The 21,271-nt window shown below is 39.4% G+C and overlaps 1 protein-coding gene across 14 annotated transcripts in view; it reads left to right on the top strand.

Moving 5' to 3' along the window:
* SPECC1L (sperm antigen with calponin homology and coiled-coil domains 1 like) overlaps window positions 1–21,271 on the top strand; it is a 148,139-nt gene that overhangs the window by 38,630 nt on the left and 88,238 nt on the right. For 11 of the 14 annotated variants that reach the window (XR_004030968.1, XR_004030969.1, XM_030815916.1 and 8 more), the window contains 5 exons: window positions 5,409–5,562; window positions 11,081–12,711; window positions 14,010–14,217; window positions 19,358–19,431; window positions 20,768–20,943. Coding sequence is in view for 12 of the 14 variants with exons in the window: in XM_030815916.1 (XP_030671776.1) it covers window positions 5,409–5,562; window positions 11,081–12,711; window positions 14,010–14,217; window positions 19,358–19,431; window positions 20,768–20,943 (2,243 nt within the window). In the remaining 2 variants the exon portion in view is untranslated. Of the gene's footprint in view, window positions 1–5,068; window positions 5,192–5,408; window positions 5,563–11,080; window positions 12,712–14,009; window positions 14,218–19,357; window positions 19,432–20,767; window positions 20,944–21,271 lie in introns of all 14 variants that reach the window. The other 3 variants (XM_030815921.1, XM_030815923.1, XM_030815925.1) reach the window with 3 other exon arrangements.

Below are 21,271 nucleotides of genomic sequence, written 5' to 3'. Positions count from 1 at the left end.
TAATTTTAGACTTAACAGAAAAGCTGAAGGACTAATACAAAGAATTCCAGTATACTCTATCAAGATTCCTCATAATGTTAACCTGTCATGATTATCACTTCCCTGTATATACCATGTATACACACATAGTTTTTTGGGGGGTGGGGGGGCTGTTTCAGCATGAACTATAGACATAATGCTCCTTTACTGCTGAATATTTCAGTGTGTATTTCCAGAAAGACAAGGACATTCTTTTTTATAACCATAGTAATAACATTGATAGGATGCTAGTATCTAATGTATAGCCTTTCATTAAATTTTGCCAATTGTGCTAATTTCAGATATAGCAAAAGAGAAAAAAAAAAATCTGTTTTCTGGCCCAGGATCCAATCCAGGATTATGTATTGCATTTAGTTGTTATGCTCCTCATCCTATTTAAATTTGGAATAGTTTCTCACTCTGTCTTTTATCACCTTGACATTTCTAAAGAGCAAAAGGCAGTTATTTGATAGACTGCCCTCCAGATTTGGGTTTGGTAATATTTCCTTGTGATTAGATTTGGGCTTGGTAATATTTCCTTGTGATTAGATTTGGGCTATGCATTTTAGGCAGGAATACCACAGAAGTGTATGGAAACAGATGGCTTCCATGTTTTCCATTGTGGGGGATGTTAACTTCCTTTGGCTGGGTTTCTCCACTGTCAGGTTACTGTGTTCCCTCTTGTAATTAATAAGTAGCTTGTCAGAGATACTTTGAAACTTTGTACATATATCTATCCTTTTTTTCACCAGACTTTTCACCCTGGTTTTAGCATTTTTTTGGATAGTTCTTTCCCAAATCAGTTAGTACTGTGATTTTTGCCACATGGTAATTTTCTAATTCCGTCATTCCTTCTACATGTGTTAGTTGGCATTCTGCTATCAAGGAAGAGTTTTTACTTTCCCTTGGTTTATATATTCATTTAGATTATTGTAAATTCATAGATTCTTAGTGGGGTATAAATTATTAGGATCATTTAGTTTTATGCCTAGATTATCCCTGATTTGTCCACTGGGAGCCCCATCAGGCTGGTTCCTGTGTCCTTTTGACATGTTCCTATTACTCTTTGAGCACTTCCTTCATTTCTGGCGCAGTAAGTTTTGTACCTTTTCAGTCCCAGCCCTAGAATCAGCCGTTTCTTCAAGGAGGCCTTGTTCTTTTTAGTGGAAGATAGTACTTAAAAACCAAGACCTGGAGGTTAGGTATGTTCATTGCTTTTGGGACACACGCACATGCACATGTATCTATGTCAATTTCTGTATCTGTATCTATTAAAATGTGTGAGTTCACACTGATATTTCCAGTTCCATTGACTTAAAAGTTTCATAACAGCCTTTCCACATGCTATAATTGTAATCCATTTATTCAACACTGAAACACCTGGCTTCTACAGCCTATATTTACTTATTTTCTTCACCCTAGAATGTACAGAAAATAGTTTTAGAATTATCTGTACAACTGTGAAAAACAATTTATCAACTGAAGTTCAATTTTTTTTTTTTTTTTTTTTTTTTTTTTTTTGAGAGTCTAGCTCTGTCGCCAGGCTGGAGTGCAGTGGCAAGATTTCGGCTCACTGCAACCTCCGCCTCCCAGGTTCAAGCGATTCTCCTGCCTCAGGCTCCTGAGTAGCTGGGATTACAGGCACATGCTGCCACGCCCAGCTAATTTTTGTGTTTTTAGTAGAGACGGGGTGTCACCATGTTGGCCAGGCTGGTCTTGAACTCCTGACCTCGTGATCTACCCACCTCGTCCTCCCAAAGTGCTGGGATTACAGGCGTGAGCCACTGCGACCGGTCTGAAGTTCAGTATTTGCATACTTTTGTCTTTGGCTTGAGAGTTTGAGGATTTATGGTCAAAATACTACCATGTTGAAAAAATACTTGGGTTGTGTTGTTCATTTGAAATACAGTTAGTCTGTTTGTTCCTATCCTATTCCATTTTAGGCTTCTCCTATCTTTATTTAAATTTTATTTACTTGTTTATTTTCAGCATATGAAACACTAACATGGCTCCGCGAGTCAGAACTATATGAGAAGATATGTTCAGAAAAGTGCCCCTCCCCTCCCCTGTTCCCTCTTAACGCGGTTCCCACCCATCCCAGAGGTTAACAGGCAATTTAGTTTTTGTTTATTCTTCTCATGTTTCTTTTTGCATAAATGAGCAAATACACATTTTTTACTTCCTTTTTTACACTAAAGGTGGCAAAATATATTCTTTTGAACTCTGTTAATCTTTTCACTTAATATACTCTAGAAATCTCTCTCCATACCAATTGGTAGCAGTCTTATTTTTTTGTTGCTGTTTAATACCTCATTGTATTCACTAAAGTGTACTGCATATGCTTTCCTGTGTATATATAGGCATTTAAGGCGTACCAGTATTTTGCAATAAAAAACAATGCTGCAGTGAATAATTAGCCATGTGCACATGTATTTTTGTATTATTGGAGGTGTATCTTCAGGTTAAATTCCTAGAAGTGAAGTTGCTGGGGAGAAGGTAAATACATGTGTAGCTTTGTTAGATATTGCATGATTCCTTTCGTAAGGCTTATGTCAAGGTGCATCCCATCAGCAACTAAGGAGAGTGCCTGTTTCCCCATATTCTTCCCAAAAGAGCATGTTTACCAATCTGTTAAGTGACAAGTGCTGCTTAATTTGCATTTCTCTCATTATGAGTTAGGTTGATCATCATTTTCTCTCTCTGTGTGTGTGTGTGTGTGTAAACTGATTGTGTGATTCATTCATTTTGTTCACTTTTCTGTCTTATTTTTGGTCATTTCCCCTCAATTTTAAAGCATTCTGTGTTAGGGACCTTAACCATTTATTTGTGAGATATTGCAAATATACTTTCCCAGTTTTTTATGTTTTAAAATTCTATTTATGATAATTTTTTGGTCGTACAAAACATTTTAACATTTTTTAATTAAAAGGATTTTTTATTTTTAAGATTTTAATTTTTATGTAGTCATATCTATCAAGTCTTTATGATTTTAGATTTAAAATCATAGTTAGAAAACCTTGGACTTTATGTTTGATATGGTGTGAAATAGGTCTCAGCATTTATTTTTGCCCCCTTTGTGTTTACACTTGACCTAGCACCATTTTCTGGAAAACTCTTGTTTTCCGCCTTGCTGCCTTGGTTATAAATCCAGTGTCTATAAATATTCAGTTTCTTTATGGACTCTGTTTCACTAGTTTATTCTTGTTCCAGTGCTGTACTGTCTTAATTATTGTAAGTGCAAAGTTTATGATTTGGTGCCCTTATGTATATTTAATTTTGTCGTTACCCAAAGGCAAATTGTAACCAGAGAAGTGTGATGAGTAGTCCACTTTGACATGACAATGTAGGGTGGTTTTCAATGTAATTATTATCAAATGGAAGAATTTAACTTACGGAGGAAGAAAGATTAGTTCAAAGATAATTTTACTTTTATTAGCAGGATACAAAAGAAGATTGAAAATATAAGAATGTGTCGAGTTTATTTACTGGCTATTTACTGGCTAATAGAGGAGGGACAAATTGGCAGGAAAGTGATATGACTTTCATTGTGTGACTTTTCGGCATCATAGTTGATGGCCAGTTTCTGTGAACAGAAACAAGTCTTAAAGAATATAAACAGGCCAGGCATGGTAGCTCACACTTGTAATCCCAGCAGTTTGGGAGGCCGAGGTGGACAGATCACTTGAAGCCAGGAGTTCGGGACCAGCCTGGCCAACATGGCAATACCCCATCTCTACTAAGAATATAAAAATTAACTGAGCATGGTGGCGCATGCCTGTAGTCCTAGCTACTCAGAAGGCTGAGGTGGGAGAATCACTTGTGCCCGGGAAGTGGAGATTGCAGTGAGCCGAGATCATGCCAGTGCACTCCAGCCTCAGTGACAGAGTGAGACTTTGTCTCAAAAAAAAAAAAAGAATATGAACAGTCCTTGAAATTAATGCAGTGTTTTCTTCTCTTTTTATATATTCTAGATTTCATAATGTAACAGCCCTTAATTACCAGAGTTGAATTCTGTTTAATTCATTGAAAATATTTATCCCTTTTTCTGTCTCTTTTTTGGGGGGCGGGTGGGGACAGGGTCTCACTCTGTTGCCTAGGCTGGAGTACAGTGGCGTGATCACAGCTCAGTGCAGCTTTGACCTCCTGGGCTCAAGCGATCCTCTCACTTCAACCTTCCCAATAACTGGGACTACAGGCATGTGCCACTTTGCCCAGGTAATTAGTTTTTAAATTTTTTATAGAAACAGAATCTCCCTATTTTGCCCAGGCTGGTGTTGAATTCCTGGGCTCAAGTGATCCACCTCGGCCTCCCAAAATGCTAAGATTACAGGCATGAGCCACTGTGCCCAGCTTTTTCTGCCTCTTTTTAACCTAATGGTACTGTATTAGAACTTTGATAATTGAGTAACAGAAATATGCTTCATATGGAGTCACTGACGTTTAGAACTGGAAGAGACTTTAGAGATTAGTTATTTATGAACTATCTTAACTTATGGAAATGAATTCAGTATGATTATCTGAGAGAGGGCGTGGTTCCAGATAGAAGATAGTGTAAATCAGTGGGCTAACTCTTGCCAAAGAGAAAACTTTTGGGTTCTTTTGTTAAAAAGTAGTTTTTCTCTTTTTTTCCCCCACGTATCTTTAACTGCTCTGTGTTCCCTTCATTTCTAGGAGAAGTAAAAACGTTTCTTCACTACTTTTTAGAATAATAAATTTACAGCCAATTTATTATCCACAATGTTTTTTTAAGGCTCATGTTTTTTAAATTGCCTGTATAAAATATAAATGTTGCAGATGGTCTTTCTCAAGTAATAACGATCATTTAGACAGCAGAACCCTTTCTCAAACTGTAAAGTCTCTAGTTTTTTATTAATATATTATGCATGTTTTAGAAAATACCTCCTTTCGATTGTGACTAAAATTTGACTACTACAGAATTATAAGGTAAAAAAGATAAATTTCAGAATAAATTCTTTCAGATACTGGCCTCGTCATGGAATCACTTTAGAGCAGTGAAGATTATTTGACTCTCAATGATATTTCTTTCTAGAAATTGCAAGATGACACTTCCTGTGGCATTATAGGACTTTCCCAAGGTGTCATGTGCTATCCCCCATCATCTGAATCTGGCGTATGTGGACACATAGCAGGCTTCCATAGTCTTTGATTACATGTACGATTTTATTATTTTAAAAAGTACGTGATTGTTTATAAACCTGTAAAGAAGTTCTGTTTCTGTAGCGCAGTATGGTGTGCTGCTTACTACCTGTCAGATAGTTTTGGTAATAGGGCTCTTGAACTTAGTATAAAAGTCATGAGCTTTGTTGAGTCTCAAAGTATCTAATCTTGCTTGATCTAGTAAATTTGTTTTTATTTTCTGTTGCTTCTAGACCAAGAGCAGTGATGACCTTTTAGCTGGAATGGCCGGAGGGGTAACGGTGACTAATGGTGTTAAAGGAAAGAAAAGCACCTGCCCATCTGCAGCACCTTCAGCACCTGCCCCTGCGATGACCACCGTGGAGAACAAATCCAAGATTAGCACAGGTATCAGTGACATTCAGTCTGAGACTTCAACTGCTTTTGTGTTTGAATAGGCAGGATGCATTGGTATTTACAGTGTTCCATCTAATTATAGGAAATTTTAGACATACAAAAGTAGATGGATTGATATTTCAGCCCAATACGCTCATCACCTTTATCAACTCACAGCCAGTTGTAACTCCTTGATACCCACCCTTCCCTCTTATTATTTTGAAGCAGATTCCGGACATCATATCACTTCATCCAAAAATATTTTATTATCTTGGAAAGAGAAGGATTTTTTTTTTTTTTTTTGAGACGGAGTCTTAGTCACGCAGGCTGAAGTGCAATGTGCAATCTTGGCTCACCACAACCTTCGCCTCCCACGTTTAAGCGATTCTCCTGCCTCAGCCTCCTGAGTAGCTGGGATTACAGGCGTGCGCCACCACGCCTGGCTAATTTTTGTATTTTTAGTAGAGATGGGGTTTCACCACGTTGGTCAGGCTGGTCTTGAACTCCTGACCTCGTGATCTGCCTGCCTCGGCCTCCCAAAGTGTTGGGATTACAGGCATGAGCCACCACACCTGGCCAAGAAGAAGAATTCTTTTTTTTTTTTTGAGACAGAGTCTCGCTGTGTCACCCAGACTGCGGTGCACTGGTACAATCTCGGCTAACTGCAAGTTTCACCTCCTGGGTTGACGCCATTCTCCTGCCTCAGCCTCCCGAGTAGCTAGGACTACAGGCGCCCACCACCACGCCCAGCTACATTTTTTTTTTTTTTTTGTATTTTTAGTAGAGACAGAGTTTCACCTATTAGCCAGGATGGTCTCGATCTCCTGACCTCGTGATTTGCCTGCCTCGGCCTCCCAAAGTGCTGGTATTACAGGCGTGAGCCACCGTGCCTGGCCAGAGAAGGATTCTTTTAAAAATATAATCATAATACCATTGTCAGTCCTTAAAATAACTGATAATCGTTCCTTAAATCATAACTTACTCAATGAGTATTTAAATTTCCAACAGTCTTATAAATATTTTTGTTTTATTTACTGTCTATTTTTATGTTTGGATCAGGGCTCATGTAGGTCCATATGTATATAATTGGCTGATGTGTCTCTCAAATCTTCTTTTTTAAAATCTATGGGTTTATCCTGATTCTTGCAGTTTAATTTTTGTGGAAGCTGGTCATATGACCTATAGAGTTTCTGAGCATGTGGATTTTTATATCGCAATATCCCCATGATGTTTTTGCCCATCACACTTTATTGTCTGTATTTATTGTAAATGGCATTGGAGCCTTATGGGACAGTTTCAGGTCCCCTGTCCCCCCATTTTGAAAACAAAACAACCAAAATACAAGACTCTTTCATAGGTGGTGGTATGTCCACCCATCAGGAAACACAGAGTTTCTGATTGTCCCTCTTTAAATGATGTTAGAAGCCTCTGATCATCAGTGCCTAGATCCATTCATTCTAATTCTGCCATCTTTCTTCATTCAGTAACAGGTATTTGTTTTTAGATTTGATGGAGTTGATAAATTAATTTATCCTACAGTCCAAGGAGTAATGCTCTCATATTTTACTTCTTACATTTATAGAAAAAGAACTTTAAAACTTCTAGTAAACATAAGATCAAGTGTTTGTAATAAAGCTTATGAAGGCAAATTGTAAAAATTACATCAGATCCTTTTCTGTCATCATAATTTAGGCTCTTAGCCCCTCTTGTGTGTATTAGACTTTCCTAGCCCAGGATTACCTACTGTCTTCATTTTTACTTTGACTTTATGCAGATTCTTCCTTCCATTTCAGATTGGGTCCCCCTGTTAATGATAATAGGTGTGATTAACAAGAAGGAATATTGAAGTCCTTACTTTGTGATTTACAGGCATGATTTCATTTTATCCTCGTACTGTAACCCTATGAGAACTAGTATCCTCATTTTAGAGATGAGAAAGCTTAAGTGTCTTGGCCAAGGCCATGCATTCATTTGCTCAGTAAATATTTATTGGGGATCTGTTTCAACAAGGCTGGTGGTGAGGCAAGGTCTTTTACTCCCAAGCCTGGGGTCATCGCCACATTTAACATTGCAGCTTATGTGGTAGGAAGGAAATTAAATACTCTTGCCATTTGCATGTCTTCCTGTTTCCTGCCTTTAGAATTGTACTGGGAGAGATTCCATGTGTTTGTATACTTAGTTTCTTGCTGACTGATGCTACCTGACCTCAGGATTCAGTTATCACCTCTCTGGATTAGCTGCCCCAGTATGGCTTTGTACGTTTATTTTATTTTGCTGGGGATGTCATAACAAAATACCACAGACTGGATGGCTTAAGCCACAGAAATTTATTTTCTCAAATCTGGAGGCCAGAAGTCTGAGATGAGGGTGTTAGCAGATTTACTTTCTCCTGAGATCTCTTTTTTTGTCTTACAGATGGCTGCCTTCTCTGTGTCTTCACTGGTTCATCCCTCTGTGTGTGTGTCCTCATCTCCTCCTCTTACAAGAACACCAGTCGTGTTGGATTAGGGCCCACCCTAATGACTTCATCTTAACCTTAATTACCTCTTTAACTTCATTATCCTATCTCCTATTTGAGGTTTTGGGGTTAGGGCTTCAACATATTAATTTTGTGTGTTTTGGGGGGGCACAGTTCAGCCTATAACAACATCCTTATTCTTCAGTTCATCTGCTCTACCTTTACCTCCTCCAGTGACTTTCCTAAGACTGTTTGATTTCTGTGTATCAATTCACTTGTCTTTACCTCAGATTATTCTGTCTACTCATTACAGTAATCCAGAGAGGAATTTTTCTTCTTTTATCTTCTTCTATCTTTCAAACATGAACAGATTTTCTTTTTTGTAAGGATTTTTGATTTAGATAAGGATGCAGTACCACTTACAGAACTAGGGAAAGGAATTAATGTTGGGGAAAAAAGTTACCCCAGCCAGGTGCGATGGTGCACACCTGTAATCCCAGCACTTTGGGAGGCCAAGGTGGGCAGATCACTTGAGCCTAGGAGTTCAAGACCAGCTTGGGCAACATGCCCAACGTGGTGAAACCCCGTCTCTACAAAAAATGCAAAAATTAGCTGGGTATGGTGGCGTGTGCTTGTAGTCCTAGCTACTCGGGAGGCTGAGGTGGTAGGATCACCTGAGCCTGGGAGGTAGAGTTGCCGTGAGCTGTGATGGCACAGCTGCACTCTAGCCTGGGTGACAGAGCCTCAAAAAAAAAAAAAAAAGAATTATGCCATCTTTTTCCATTTTTGGCCTCCGTATACAGTTGTTTCTCCCAGTCTGGTTACTTTTGCCTTTGATATCTGTCACGATTTCTTGCCTCTTCTCTGTTCTTACTGCCGCCCCTGAATGTAGGACTTCTTTTACCTCATTGGTCTACCTGCCCACATTCCTCCTCTGCTGCTCTGCTTTCTTCTTTATGTATTCCACTTAGTATCTGTATTAGTCCATTCTCATGCTGCTGTAAAGAACTGCCCCAGACTGAGTAATTTATAAAGAAAAGAGGTTTAATTTACTCACAGGTCCACAGAGATGGGGAGGCCTCTGGAAACTTAGAATTATGGTGGAAGGGGTAGCAAACATGTCCTTCTCCACGTAGTGGCAGGAAGGAGAAGAATGAGAGCCAAGCAAAGGAGAAGCCCCTTACCATCGGATATCATGAGAACTCACTATCATGAGAACAGCACGAGGGTAACTGCTCCCATGATTAAATTACCTCCCAACAGGTCCCTCCTGAAACACATAGGGATTATGGGAACTACAGTTCAAGATGAGATTTGGGTGGAGACACAGCCAAACCATATCAGTATCCTCTAGATTAATTTTCATAAAATGTACTTTTCCTTACATTTCTTTCCTACTCAGGATCATTTATTGACTTAGTGTGACTCACTGAATTCTGCTTATCTTTTGGGACTCTGTATGAACATTCCCAAGCAGCTTCTGTTAACTGTGTGACTGTACTTTTCCTTTCTATGTGCCATGTTCACTTCTGCTTCCTTTCCTTGTCTGTCTTCTTGCCAGCCTGAATTCTGCATCCTCCTGTACACCTGTTCTGTTAGTGGCTATCTCCCTCTATCTGTGGAGATCATTTGCTCCCTGTTTACCTCTACATCCTGGATCCCACCACCTAATGAACCAGCAGGGTCTTTAAAAATACTTACTGATTAGATGTGGATCTTATTTTTTAACATAAAAATTCATTATTTCTTAAGTATTTACAGGTATTTAAACATATTCCTGGCCAGGTGCAGTGGCTCACGCCTGTAATCCCAGCACGTTGGAAGACTGACGCGGGCAGATCATTTGAGGTCAGAAGTTTTGAGACCAGCCTGGCCAACATGGTGAAACCCTGTCTCTACTAAAAATACAAAAAAATTAGCCAGGCATGGTGGCAAGCACCTGTAATCCCAGCTACTTGGGAGGTCGAGGAAGGAGAATCGCTTGAACTTGGGAGGCAGAGGTTGCAGTGAGCCGAAATCGCTCCACTGCACTACAGCCTGGGTGACGGTCTAGAGAGACTCCATCTCAAAAAAAACGGAAAAGAAAACAAACAAAAAAAATTTCCTGTTCTTTTTGTGTTAAACAAATGATTATGTCAATTTTCACAGGTTTAAAATTTTAGTAGTTATCATGTGATTCACGTAGATTTGATTGACACATCATCATTATTTAACATTAGTGCTTCGTTGTTTTTTACGTTTAGAGAGACAGTATAACATACTGGTTAAGGTGCAAAATCTGGAACCAGACTGCCTGGGTTTCAATTTTGGCTCATCTATTTATTACCTGTGACATGTTGGCAAATTATTTAACATCTGTGTCTGAGTTTCTTCATCTGTAAAACAAGGTGATAATAGCACCTACCTCAAGTGTTTAATGAGGCTTATATAAGTTAATGTATGTGAAGTGTTAATGTATTTGTATAACCAAGTGCTAGTTATGTGTTAGCTATTGGTATAATTGTTACTATTTATGTGGCATTTTGTGGTGTTAAAACTTTTTTGCATTTACTTTGGTCAGAGTAAAATTTTTGTGTTTCTCGTAGGTAGCTTAGATTTTTGTTTGCCCAGAGACTGCTTTTCCCTTCTTGCCCACCTATGATCTCCCTTCACTATCTGTGTACAGTTAGTTTACCACCAACTGGCTAATCCTGGAGTCATCTTCGCCTGTCTTGCCTCTGGCCACCTGGTTACAACCCTGCTTCTGGATTCAAGTTAATGTATATCATTTAAATGACAGCTTTATAGAGATGTAATTCACATTCCATAAAATTTACTTTTTTAAAAATGTGTAAAAACGTGTAAAACAAAGTGTATAACTTATTTCTCCTTGATAATTAAAAGATGAATGATCTTCTGGTTTTGAAGAAATTGAACTTTAAAGTAACAGACTCTAAGGCAAGATTATTGTAGATCTAAATCATTGTGTAGATCCTGGATTTCATCTCATTACACCTGGGGCAGGAACTGTGTATTCTATGTAGCCTTTTATTGCTGACATTTTTGCCTTACATTTTTGTATTAAACACACAGGCACAGCTTCTTCAACCAAGCGGAGCACTTCTACAGGTAATAAAGAATCCAGTTCTACTAGAGAAAGATTACGTGAACGTACCCGATTAAACCAGAGCAAAAAACTACCTTCTGCAGGTCAGGGAGCTAATGACGTGGCATTGGCCAAACGTTCCCGCAGTCGAACTGCTACAGAATGTGATGTTCGTATGAGCAAGTCTAAGTCAGACAATCAGATCAGTGACAGAGCTGCTTTGGAGGCCAAAGTGAAGGATCTTCTCACACTGGCAAAAACCAAAGACGTAGAAATTTTACATTTGAGAAATGAACTGCGAGACATGCGTGCCCAGCTGGGCATTAATGAGGATCATTCTGAGGGTGATGAAAAATCTGAGAAGGAAACTATTATGGTTCACCAGCTGACTGATGTGGAGTCCACTTTATTGCAGTTGCAGGAACAGAATACTGCCATCCGTGAAGAACTCAACCAGCTGAAAAATGAAAACAGAATGTTAAAGGACAGGTTGAATGCATTGGGCTTTTCCCTAGAGCAGAGGTTAGACAATTCTGAAAAACTGTTTGGCTATCAGTCCCTGAGCCCAGAAATCACCGCTGGTAACCAGAGCGATGGAGGAGGAACTCTGACTTCTTCAGTGGAAGGCTCTGCCCCTGGCTCAGTGGAGGATCTCTTGAGTCAGGATGAAAATACACTAATGGACCATCAGCATAGTAATTCCATGGACAATTTAGACAGCGAGTGCAGTGAGGTCTACCAGCCCCTCACATCGAGCGATGATGCGCTGGATGCACCATCCTCCTCAGAGTCGGAAGGCATCCCCAGCATAGAGCACTCCCGGAAGGGGAGCAGTGGGAACGCCAGTGAAGTGTCCGTGGCTTGCCTGACTGAACGGATACACCAGATGGAAGAGAACCAACACAGTACAAGTGAGGAACTCCAGGCAACCCTGCAAGAGCTAGCTGATTTACAGCAGATTACCCAGGAACTGAATAGTGAAAACGAAAGGCTTGGAGAAGAGAAGGTTATTCTGATGGAGTCTTTATGTCAGCAGAGCGATAAGTTGGAACACTTTAGTCGACAGATTGAATACTTCCGCTCTCTTCTAGATGAGCATCACATTTCTTATGTCATAGATGAAGATGTAAAAAGTGGGCGCTATATGGAATTAGAGCAACGTTACATGGACCTCGCTGAGAATGCCCGTTTTGAACGGGAGCAGCTTCTTGGTGTCCAGCAGCATTTAAGCAATACTTTGAAAATGGCAGAACAAGACAATAAGGAAGCTCAAGAAATGATAGGGGCACTCAAAGAACGCAGTCACCATATGGAGCGAATTATTGAGTCTGAGCAGAAAGGAAAAGCAGCCTTGGCAGCCACGTTAGAGGAGTACAAAGCCACAGTGGCCAGTGACCAGATAGAGATGAATCGCCTGAAGGCCCAGCTGGAGAATGAAAAGCAGAAAGTGGCAGAGCTGTATTCTATCCATAACTCTGGAGACAAATCTGATATTCAGGACCTCCTGGAGAGTGTCAGGCTGGACAAAGAAAAGGCAGAGACTTTGGCTAGTAGCTTGCAGGAAGATCTGGCTCATACCCGAAATGATGCCAATCGATTACAGGATACCATTGCTAAGGTATTTAAATAGGTTAAAATGTTCCGGACAGCATTAGGCAGCTGCCATGCACAGTGTTTACTGAGAACCTGGGTCACTGGTTTGGTTGGGTGTGTTATTAGCTTTTTTTTAAAACTGAAATTTTTAAAACTTGAGAATGGTTTCCTTTTATTGGAATAGAGTGAAAAGTATTCTTAAGATAATGTCACTTTCTCTTACTTGTATTTTGTTTCTGTTTTCCTGCCTGTGAGAGGATGTGGCTGGTATTACAGCTAAAACCAGAATTTGTCCCTAGTTCTGAGTATGCCTATGGAGCGGGTCATGAAATTTTACCTCCCCCTACCTCATCTGGAATCTGTTTTGGTGTAATATAGGTGGAGAGTCAGTATTCCAGTCTGTAGCATCAGCAGTACATGTTTCCTCTTATCTTGCTATAGTAATAGTTTTTCAAACAGAGATCGGTTGAGAGTTAAAAAATATTTTTGACTTATAGAGGCTCCTGTTTCTCACAGGCCGGTGATTTATTGCTGGCAGGGACCTTAGCGATTATCAGTCCAGCCCCTTGTTTTACATGCATCCAGCATAATAGTGAGGACTCAGTTGGAACTCCTACCCAGGGCCGCTGGCATTCTGGCCAGGGATCTATACCTCATGTGGTTGCTGATGAACTGTTTATTTCCATGAGTTATTCTAGTTATACTAGTTATTCTAGCTTACATTTTATTTGTTATTTTAGTGCAATGATTTTAAAATAAATTTTAATATATCTTTGGCCAAAATTTAAGTAATTTAGATTTTAGGGTTTTTTTAGCGATCACTTTTAAAGTTACAGTTTAGGAGATTTGTATTATTTCTTGGCACATGTATGTTGAGAGGCTACTGTGAACTAATACTTTCGTAAAAACACTATTTGAGAATTGTTTTCCCTTTTTCAGTTTGATACTGGAACTATCACAAATATGACATCATTTTTGTTAGGACAACATGTTAATCATTAATCAAACGTACATGCTTTCAGTCCAAACTTTGGAGAAACGAAAATTTCCAAAGTTTCCTTGTAAATAATCTGGTTAAGTTCAATGATACGTCAATATAATTTCAGTCAGTGTTACAGCAACAGTATATATTTAAGTGTATTATATAAAATCTTACCATGGAGTGCTTTTTCATGCTTTTTAACAGTTATTACACAGGTTGCTTTAGTTTATCCATAGTGCCTCATACTTAGCTCCCCTTCGAAACTGTGTGCACCTCAATTCTGGAACTTACCTTAGAACAACTCTTAACTTTTCTAAATCTGCATCATCAATTTTCCGTAGGTAGAGGATGAATACCGAGCCTTCCAAGAAGAAGCTAAGAAACAAATTGAAGATTTGAATATGACATTAGAAAAATTAAGATCAGACCTGGATGAGAAAGAAACAGAAAGGAGTGACATGAAAGAAACCATCTTTGAACTTGAAGATGAAGTAGAACAACATCGTGCTGTGAAACTTCATGACAACCTCATTATTTCTGATCTAGAAAGTAAGTGATAACTTTTCATTCTTTTTTGTCCTACTCTTTTAAACATGTGGGGATAATTTGCATTTAGTAATAAAATAGGGCTGGGCACGGTGGCTCATGCCTGTAATTCCAGCACTTTGGGAGTTCAAAACCGAACCACGCCAGGCTCAGTGGCTCACACCTATAATCCCAGCACCTTGGGAGGCCAAGGCAGGCAGATCACTTGAGTTCAGGAGTTTGAGACCAGCCTGGCCAACATGGTAAAACCCCATATCTACTAAAAATACAAAAATTAGCCGGGTGTGGTGGCAGGTGCCTGTAGTCCCAGCTACTTAGGAGGCTGAGGTGGGAGGATCGCTTGAACCCAGAAGGTGGAGGCTGCAGTGAGCTGAGATTGTGCCAGTGCAGTCAAGCCTGGGCGACAGAGTGAGACTTTATCTCAAAACAGAAAAGAGAAAGTCACAGGTTGATCCTGTGTCCATGGTAACTGCCTGGCAATATCAGCATGATTGATGGGGATATAACCAGAGCAAGAATGGATTATTTTTTGTCAGAGAATAATGGGGTTCATAATCAATAATGGGACTCAAAAGTTATGAACCCATTGTTAAATGGGTAAGGCAGTGCCCAGAGTTGTTCAGAACAAAGTTGGTCTAATAACATTGAGAACAGCAGTTTGCCTGATCTCTAGAATAAAAATTGAGTTATAATTTGTAATTTAAAAATAGGAAGGTCATAGTAGTAGTTCTTTTCCTTGGTAGACTTGAATGTTGCTTTTGAGTTGAAGACAGTAGATGGCAGTGTCCCTCACAGCAGGAACACTGAAGAGGAAAGAAACTGCTGTTAGAGGTTCGAGAGTTGAAGAGTAATGCTGCTTTCTTGTGTGACCACAAATCGTGCTAGATGGTAGTTTTGCAAACTAGTCTTCACAACAAGAACTTAAGCACAAATGCCTTTGTTTCCAGGAAAAATAAATAAATTCCATTTCAGAGTAAAAACGTAGTCATGATTGTAAGGATTGTAAAGTTTAAATCAAATCCCTACAGACACTTTTAGTGCACTTTATTCCATCTGAATATTTCTCCTGGCTGCCACTTTCCCTTTTATTTAAAAGGATTTATTTATTTATAAGTGGTGACAATAATGTAGTGCCAGGGGACAGAAAAACACCTTTTAAAGAACAGTGATTATGTGAATTCTGTGGCCATGAATGAAAAAAAGGTCAATAAAGAGAAAAAGAGCAAAGGAATGAATGCAACTTGAGAATTTATGATCAGTCTAAGATGACCAGGTAGCTTAAAATGTCACCTGAGAATCAAAATGCCAAATGTTAAAAGTGAGCTGTCCTGAGATTTGCTGTTATTTGTCTTGTGTGTATTATGTTTAACAATAAGTAGATGTGTCATGTCCTTTGTGACAAGAAAAAGAAAATCTTTAGCAAATTTCAAGAGAAATTACACTCCTAACATTTTTTGTTTGCTTGCCTGTTTTTTGCTGTTTGTTTGCTTTTTTGGGATGGAGTTTCGCTCTTGTTGCCCAGGCTGGAGTGCAATGTTACCATCTTGGCTCACTGCAACCTCTGCCCCCCGGGTTCAAGCGATTCTCCTGCTTCAGCCTTCTGCGTAGCTGGAATTACAGGCACCCGCCACCACACCCAGCTAATTTTTTATTTTTAGTAGAAACAGGTTTTCACCACGTTGGCCAGGCTGGTCTCGAACTCCTGACCTCAGGTGATCGGCAGATATTACAGGTCTGTGCCACCACACCTGACTGCCTGTTTTGATTATGAAATATTTCTTTTTTTTACTTTTTTTTTATTGTACTTTAAGTTTTAGGGTACATGTGCACAATGTGCAGGTTTGTTACATGTATCCATGTGCCATGTTGGTGTGCTGCACCCATTAACTCGTCATTTAGCATTAGGTGTAATCTCCTAATGCTAGATTATGAAATATTTCTTGCATATAAATTGATACAACGTAAATAAAAGGCGTAACTCCCAGTGTTTTCAACGTTAGAAATTTTTCAGCTTCTGTCCTTACTCCTCATCTGTGTCCAAACCCTGCATTTGTCTATGTGTCCTTACACGGAAGGTCGCAAGGAACCAAGTTCCCTTGCTGATTCCAGAGCCATCCTTGCCTCCAGAGATAAGGATCAGGGCATTAGACTCGCCTCCTCAGCTTGGTGTCTGCTTTACCCAAACCAGATTAGATGGTCTGTTAGACTGTTAGTTTGCAGGTTGAGTCTGAAGTAGCTTATATATGAGACAGGCCTTAAAGTTTAATCTTTTGCTTATGAAGTCATCTACCTTTGTTGTCTCAACACAAGACTAGCCTTTCTGTCTCTAAGAGGATAAAGATTATATCTTTTTCCCTTCCTTTACATCTTAAGCACTTAGAAAAAAGCCTGGTACAAAGTTGGTACGTATGACACATTTATCGAATTAAAGAGTAAATTTTGAACCTTTTTATTTCACAGGACCTGACTTTGTTACACAGTTTTGGGGCAGTGAATGAGAGCAAGTTAACTACTGGCTACCAGAATTGCCCCTGCTGCCAACGTTTTATCCCATTTATTTCTGAGCTTTAGAAAATACAGCATTATTATTTATTTGTAATAATTATTATTCCACATATAATTGTTATAAATATTCTAGGCTCTGTTGTTAAAGTGAATTCATGCCATTTAAAAATACCAGAACATTGGCCGGGTGCGGTGGCTTATGCTTGTAATCCTATCACTTTGGGAGGCCGAGGCGGGTGGATCATGAGGTCAGGAGTTCAAGACCAGCCTGGCCAAGATGGTGAAACCCCGTCTGTACTAAAAATACAAAAATTAGCTGGATGCGGTGGCAGGCGCCTGTAATCCCATCTCCACAGGAGGCTGAGGCAGGAGAATCGCTTGAACCCAGGGGGCAGAGGTTGCAGTGAGCTGAAATCACGCCACTGCACTCCAGCCTGGGCAAGAGATTGAGACTCCGTCTCAAAAAAAAAAAAATATCAGAACATACATATACCAACATCAAATGTAAAGCATAATGGCAAAAAGATTTTAGAAGAGAAGGTTCTAGTGGAACAGGGATAAAGAAGATGATGAGCCATCTAAGAAAAAACATCAGTATACTCATACTTTAGGGTCCTGATTAAAAGCCAATAAAGTGTTAGCTAGAAGAAGAATTTTTTGATTACATGTGTCATTGCAGGCAGGTGTTCACTATGCCTGAGTTCCTGCTACTAAGTATAAGGAATGGGAGAGAATGTTATTTACCCAGAAACGCTAATGTCTATAGTTATGTTGTCCCTAATGATAAATCGTTAAGTTCTGTCAATAGGATACTTATTAAAAAAAAAAAAAAAACACTAGGTAATGATTTCAGCATTGCTTTTTATTACTGCTACCATTAGCTGGCACATTTATAAATTTATTCCATTTTAAAGATACCATGTTCCAACTACTGAGTCTGTGTGGTCATCACATGGCTTCTTTTCCCTTTGAAGTGTTTTTAGTCTAGCGGTCGAGACAGATGTGTCGAGATGTGGTAATATTGGCGGCAACATGGTACAAGGCTGTGTAAGACACACCTGGAACACACAAAACAGCCAGGGATCTACTGGGGTGGGGCTGTGGGTAAATCAGCATAAAGGATTTGCCACCAGTTGTGTAAGTACTCCTTCTTGCCCTTAACCAAAAAGTGATTGGTTCCTGAGCTGTCAAGGTAACCAGCCGTGAGCGGTTTACTTAGTGGCAGCTATCAGCATAGCACCCTTCTAAGGCATTTATCTCTTATGCATGGATTTTAGAGTAGAACCTCCAAAGAGAAGGTGACTTCCCTTTACGTTTCTGGTTCCAGGGAGACTAGCCTGTGCTACACTTTCATACTTGTATCCTCACTCTATCTAGAATGGTACTTTGCATCTTATTGGTGCTCATTGAATGTTTTTAGAGTGAATGAAATTGTTCTAAGAAAATTCACATTGGCCGGGCGCGGTGGCTCACGCTTGTAATCCCAGCACTTTGGGAGGCCGAGGCGGGCAGATCACGAAGTCAGGAGATCGAGACCACGGTGAAACCCCGTCTCTACTAAAAAAATACAAAAAAATTAGCCGGGCGTAGTGGCGGGCGCCTGTAGTCCCAGCTACTCGGAGAGGCTGAGGCAGGAGAATGGCGTGAACCCAGGAGGCGGAGCTTGCAGTGAGCCGAGATTGCACCACTGCACTCCAGCCTAGGCGACAAAGCGAGACTCAGTCTCAAAAAAAAAAAAAAAAAAAATTCACATTATGGGATAAATAATTCGAGGAATTCTTGATTTACTTTATAAATATATTCTTTAAGGCTGGGCGCGGTGGCTCATGCCTGTAATCCCAGCACTTTGGGAGGCTGAGGCAGGCGGATCACGAGGTCAGAAAATCAAGACCATCCTGGTGAACACAGTGAAACCCTGTCTCTACTAAAAATACAAAAAAAAAAAAAAAAAAAATTAGCCAGGCGTGGTGGCGGGCACCTGTAGTCCCAGCTACTGGGGAGGCCGAGGCAGGAGAATGGCATGTACCTGGGAGGCGGAGCTTGCAGTGGGCGGAGATCCTGCCACTGCACTCCAGCCTGGGAAACAGAGCGAGACTCCATCTCAAAAAAAAAAAAAAAAAAAATATATTCTTTATTTTTTAAAAAGATTTTTATAGGATTAATTGAAACAGCAGCTACCCTGGGCGTTATATTTTTTACTAATTTTGATTTTACTAATTCACTTCTTTTCTGGAATGTATTCCAGTGTGTAAGGAAAGATATGCTTATATAAATACTGCAGATTAATAATACTTATGATTAAAAGTTCATATTGTAGTCACAGTCAATATTGTTTTGATTGGTTATGTACCAACAAAGTGAATTTCTAACGGTTTTACTTTTGTTTCAAAATTAAGATAATGTGAAAGGAAGTGATTTAGAAATTGTGATTTTTAACTTGATATTTTCCAAAGAAAGTAATATTGGTTATTACTTGGATTTAACATTTTTTCTGTTAAAAGTTTTGTATTAAAATTTTTTATAGTCTTTGGACACGATAACTTTTTTCAAATGTCATATTTAAGTACCCCTTTTCTTTGTATTATTACTCTGAAGATTGTTGTGAGAACAGATATTTAAACTTTGGTGATCTTTTCAGATACAGTTAAAAAACTCCAGGACCAAAAGCACGACATGGAAAGAGAAATAAAGACACTCCACAGAAGACTTCGGGTAGGATAAATCTTCGTGTACTGTCTTGGTAGAAAACAGTTTTCTGAAATCTGAGGTGTAGTCATTGACCATGTTATCATTCATCTTAAGTTTTGGATACAGTGATAATACTGGCCCCATTGGGCTTTGGGCAGAAAGCAAATGCTATCATTTCAAATTGGGATTGGTGCTAGATTTTGGGTAGAAGAATGTACTGTAGGTTGAGTATCCCTAACCAGACATTCTGAAATCTAAAATATTCCAAAATTTGCAGCTCTTGGAGTGATGGCATGATACTCAAAGGAAATGCTTATTGGAGCATTTTGGATTTCGGATTTTCAGATTTGGGATGCTTAGCTGTTAAGTATAGTGCAAATATTCCAAAATCCAAAGAATCTTAAATCTGAAATGCTTTTGGATAAGTGATACTCGACCTGTAGAAATTTATGGGTAGTAATTTTAGAAAGATGGATTTGGAGAAAAAGTGTAAGAAAGGTTATTAGCTTTTGGTTATAAGGTGCCCCAAACTAGTCTGTTTTCATACAAGTTTTCTTCATTTTGTGGCTATGATCCATCTTGCCAACAGTAATGCAGCCATGCTGTGGGGAGTAGAGAGAAAGCTACTCAGTCGTTTCGGTCATACCACAGTTGCTCAGGCTGCTTTCATGGTGTAAGAAAATTGCTTTAAGGGTGTGGGGGGCGTGGGGCTCAGGCATGGCCCAGCTGTGGCTCTGATGGAGGTGAGTCCCAGGGAGACTTCCCCACCTGGCCACACCCGCATCCTCCACGACTGTGGGAAGCAACAGACCACGTAGTTCCTTACCGCCTCTTTGTATAATTTTGCCTGCCTATATTGAGTTTAGTGTTTTTCTTCTGGCTTCCTCTTCCTCTTCCTTTTCTTTTGATTTTTTTTTTTCCTGTTAGGTTTTGATGTCAGGGTATTTATGGTTTTTCACTGTATGGTTCACATACCATTTATATACCTTCTTGTGCTTTTCAGAGGTAAAGATCCATAAATTCTGGATGATGTTTATTTTCATAAGACTTGCTTTGAAACTTGCATGAAGAAGGGAAGCTTGACATTATTATCATTAATATCTGTTGAGCACTCTGAGTACTTGATGCCTCAGTAGGCAGATCAGCTGGAAAATCTTTTCCTTATTAAGAACAAGTTCACTAATAATAGTTGCATTGCCTGTTAGAAATAGATAATAGCAATTCTCTGGGATTAAAAAAATTAATTATCATTTGGAAGCATTAGTGTGTTATAGCAATCCAATCATAAACAAATTTTATTGCTTTTAAGTAAATATTGATTGCTCTCTTTTGGAAATAAAAAGTTAGTTTTTTAATATAGGAAGAATCTGCAGAATGGCGGCAGTTTCAGGCTGATCTCCAGACTGCAGTAGTCATTGCAAATGACATTAAATCTGAAGCCCAAGAGGAGATTGGTGATCTAAAGCGCCGGTTACATGAGGCTCAAGAAAAAAATGAGAAACTCACAAAAGAATTGGAGGAAATAAAGTCACGCAAGTAAGTTTTGAGAAACCTGTTGTGTACTTATGTTTCAGTAGAGAACATTTAAATCCCAATTTTTGATGTGGTGCTATGGAAAAAATGTGGAGTTTGATACTTACTGAGTTTGGATCTGATGGAAGTTACTCAGCTTTTCTGGGCCTCATTTTATGGCACATGTAAACTAGTACCGTCTATGTGGATCTTTCAGAGTTGTCAGTATCAGTGATCCACAACTCTGGAGGGAGCCAGGATGGTCTCTCACATGATTCTCCTTTCCCCCAGCCCCACAGTCCAGCCCTGTTAATTTTCTTTAGATTGTAGCCTCGTGATTAAAGATGTGGAC

The sequence above is a fragment of the Nomascus leucogenys genome, chromosome 7b (assembly GCF_006542625.1).
Source record: "Nomascus leucogenys isolate Asia chromosome 7b, Asia_NLE_v1, whole genome shotgun sequence".
NCBI lineage: Eukaryota > Metazoa > Chordata > Mammalia > Primates > Hylobatidae > Nomascus > Nomascus leucogenys.
The sequence above is the reverse complement of the archived record's forward strand: the minus strand, read 5'-3'. Positions and strand labels throughout refer to the sequence as shown.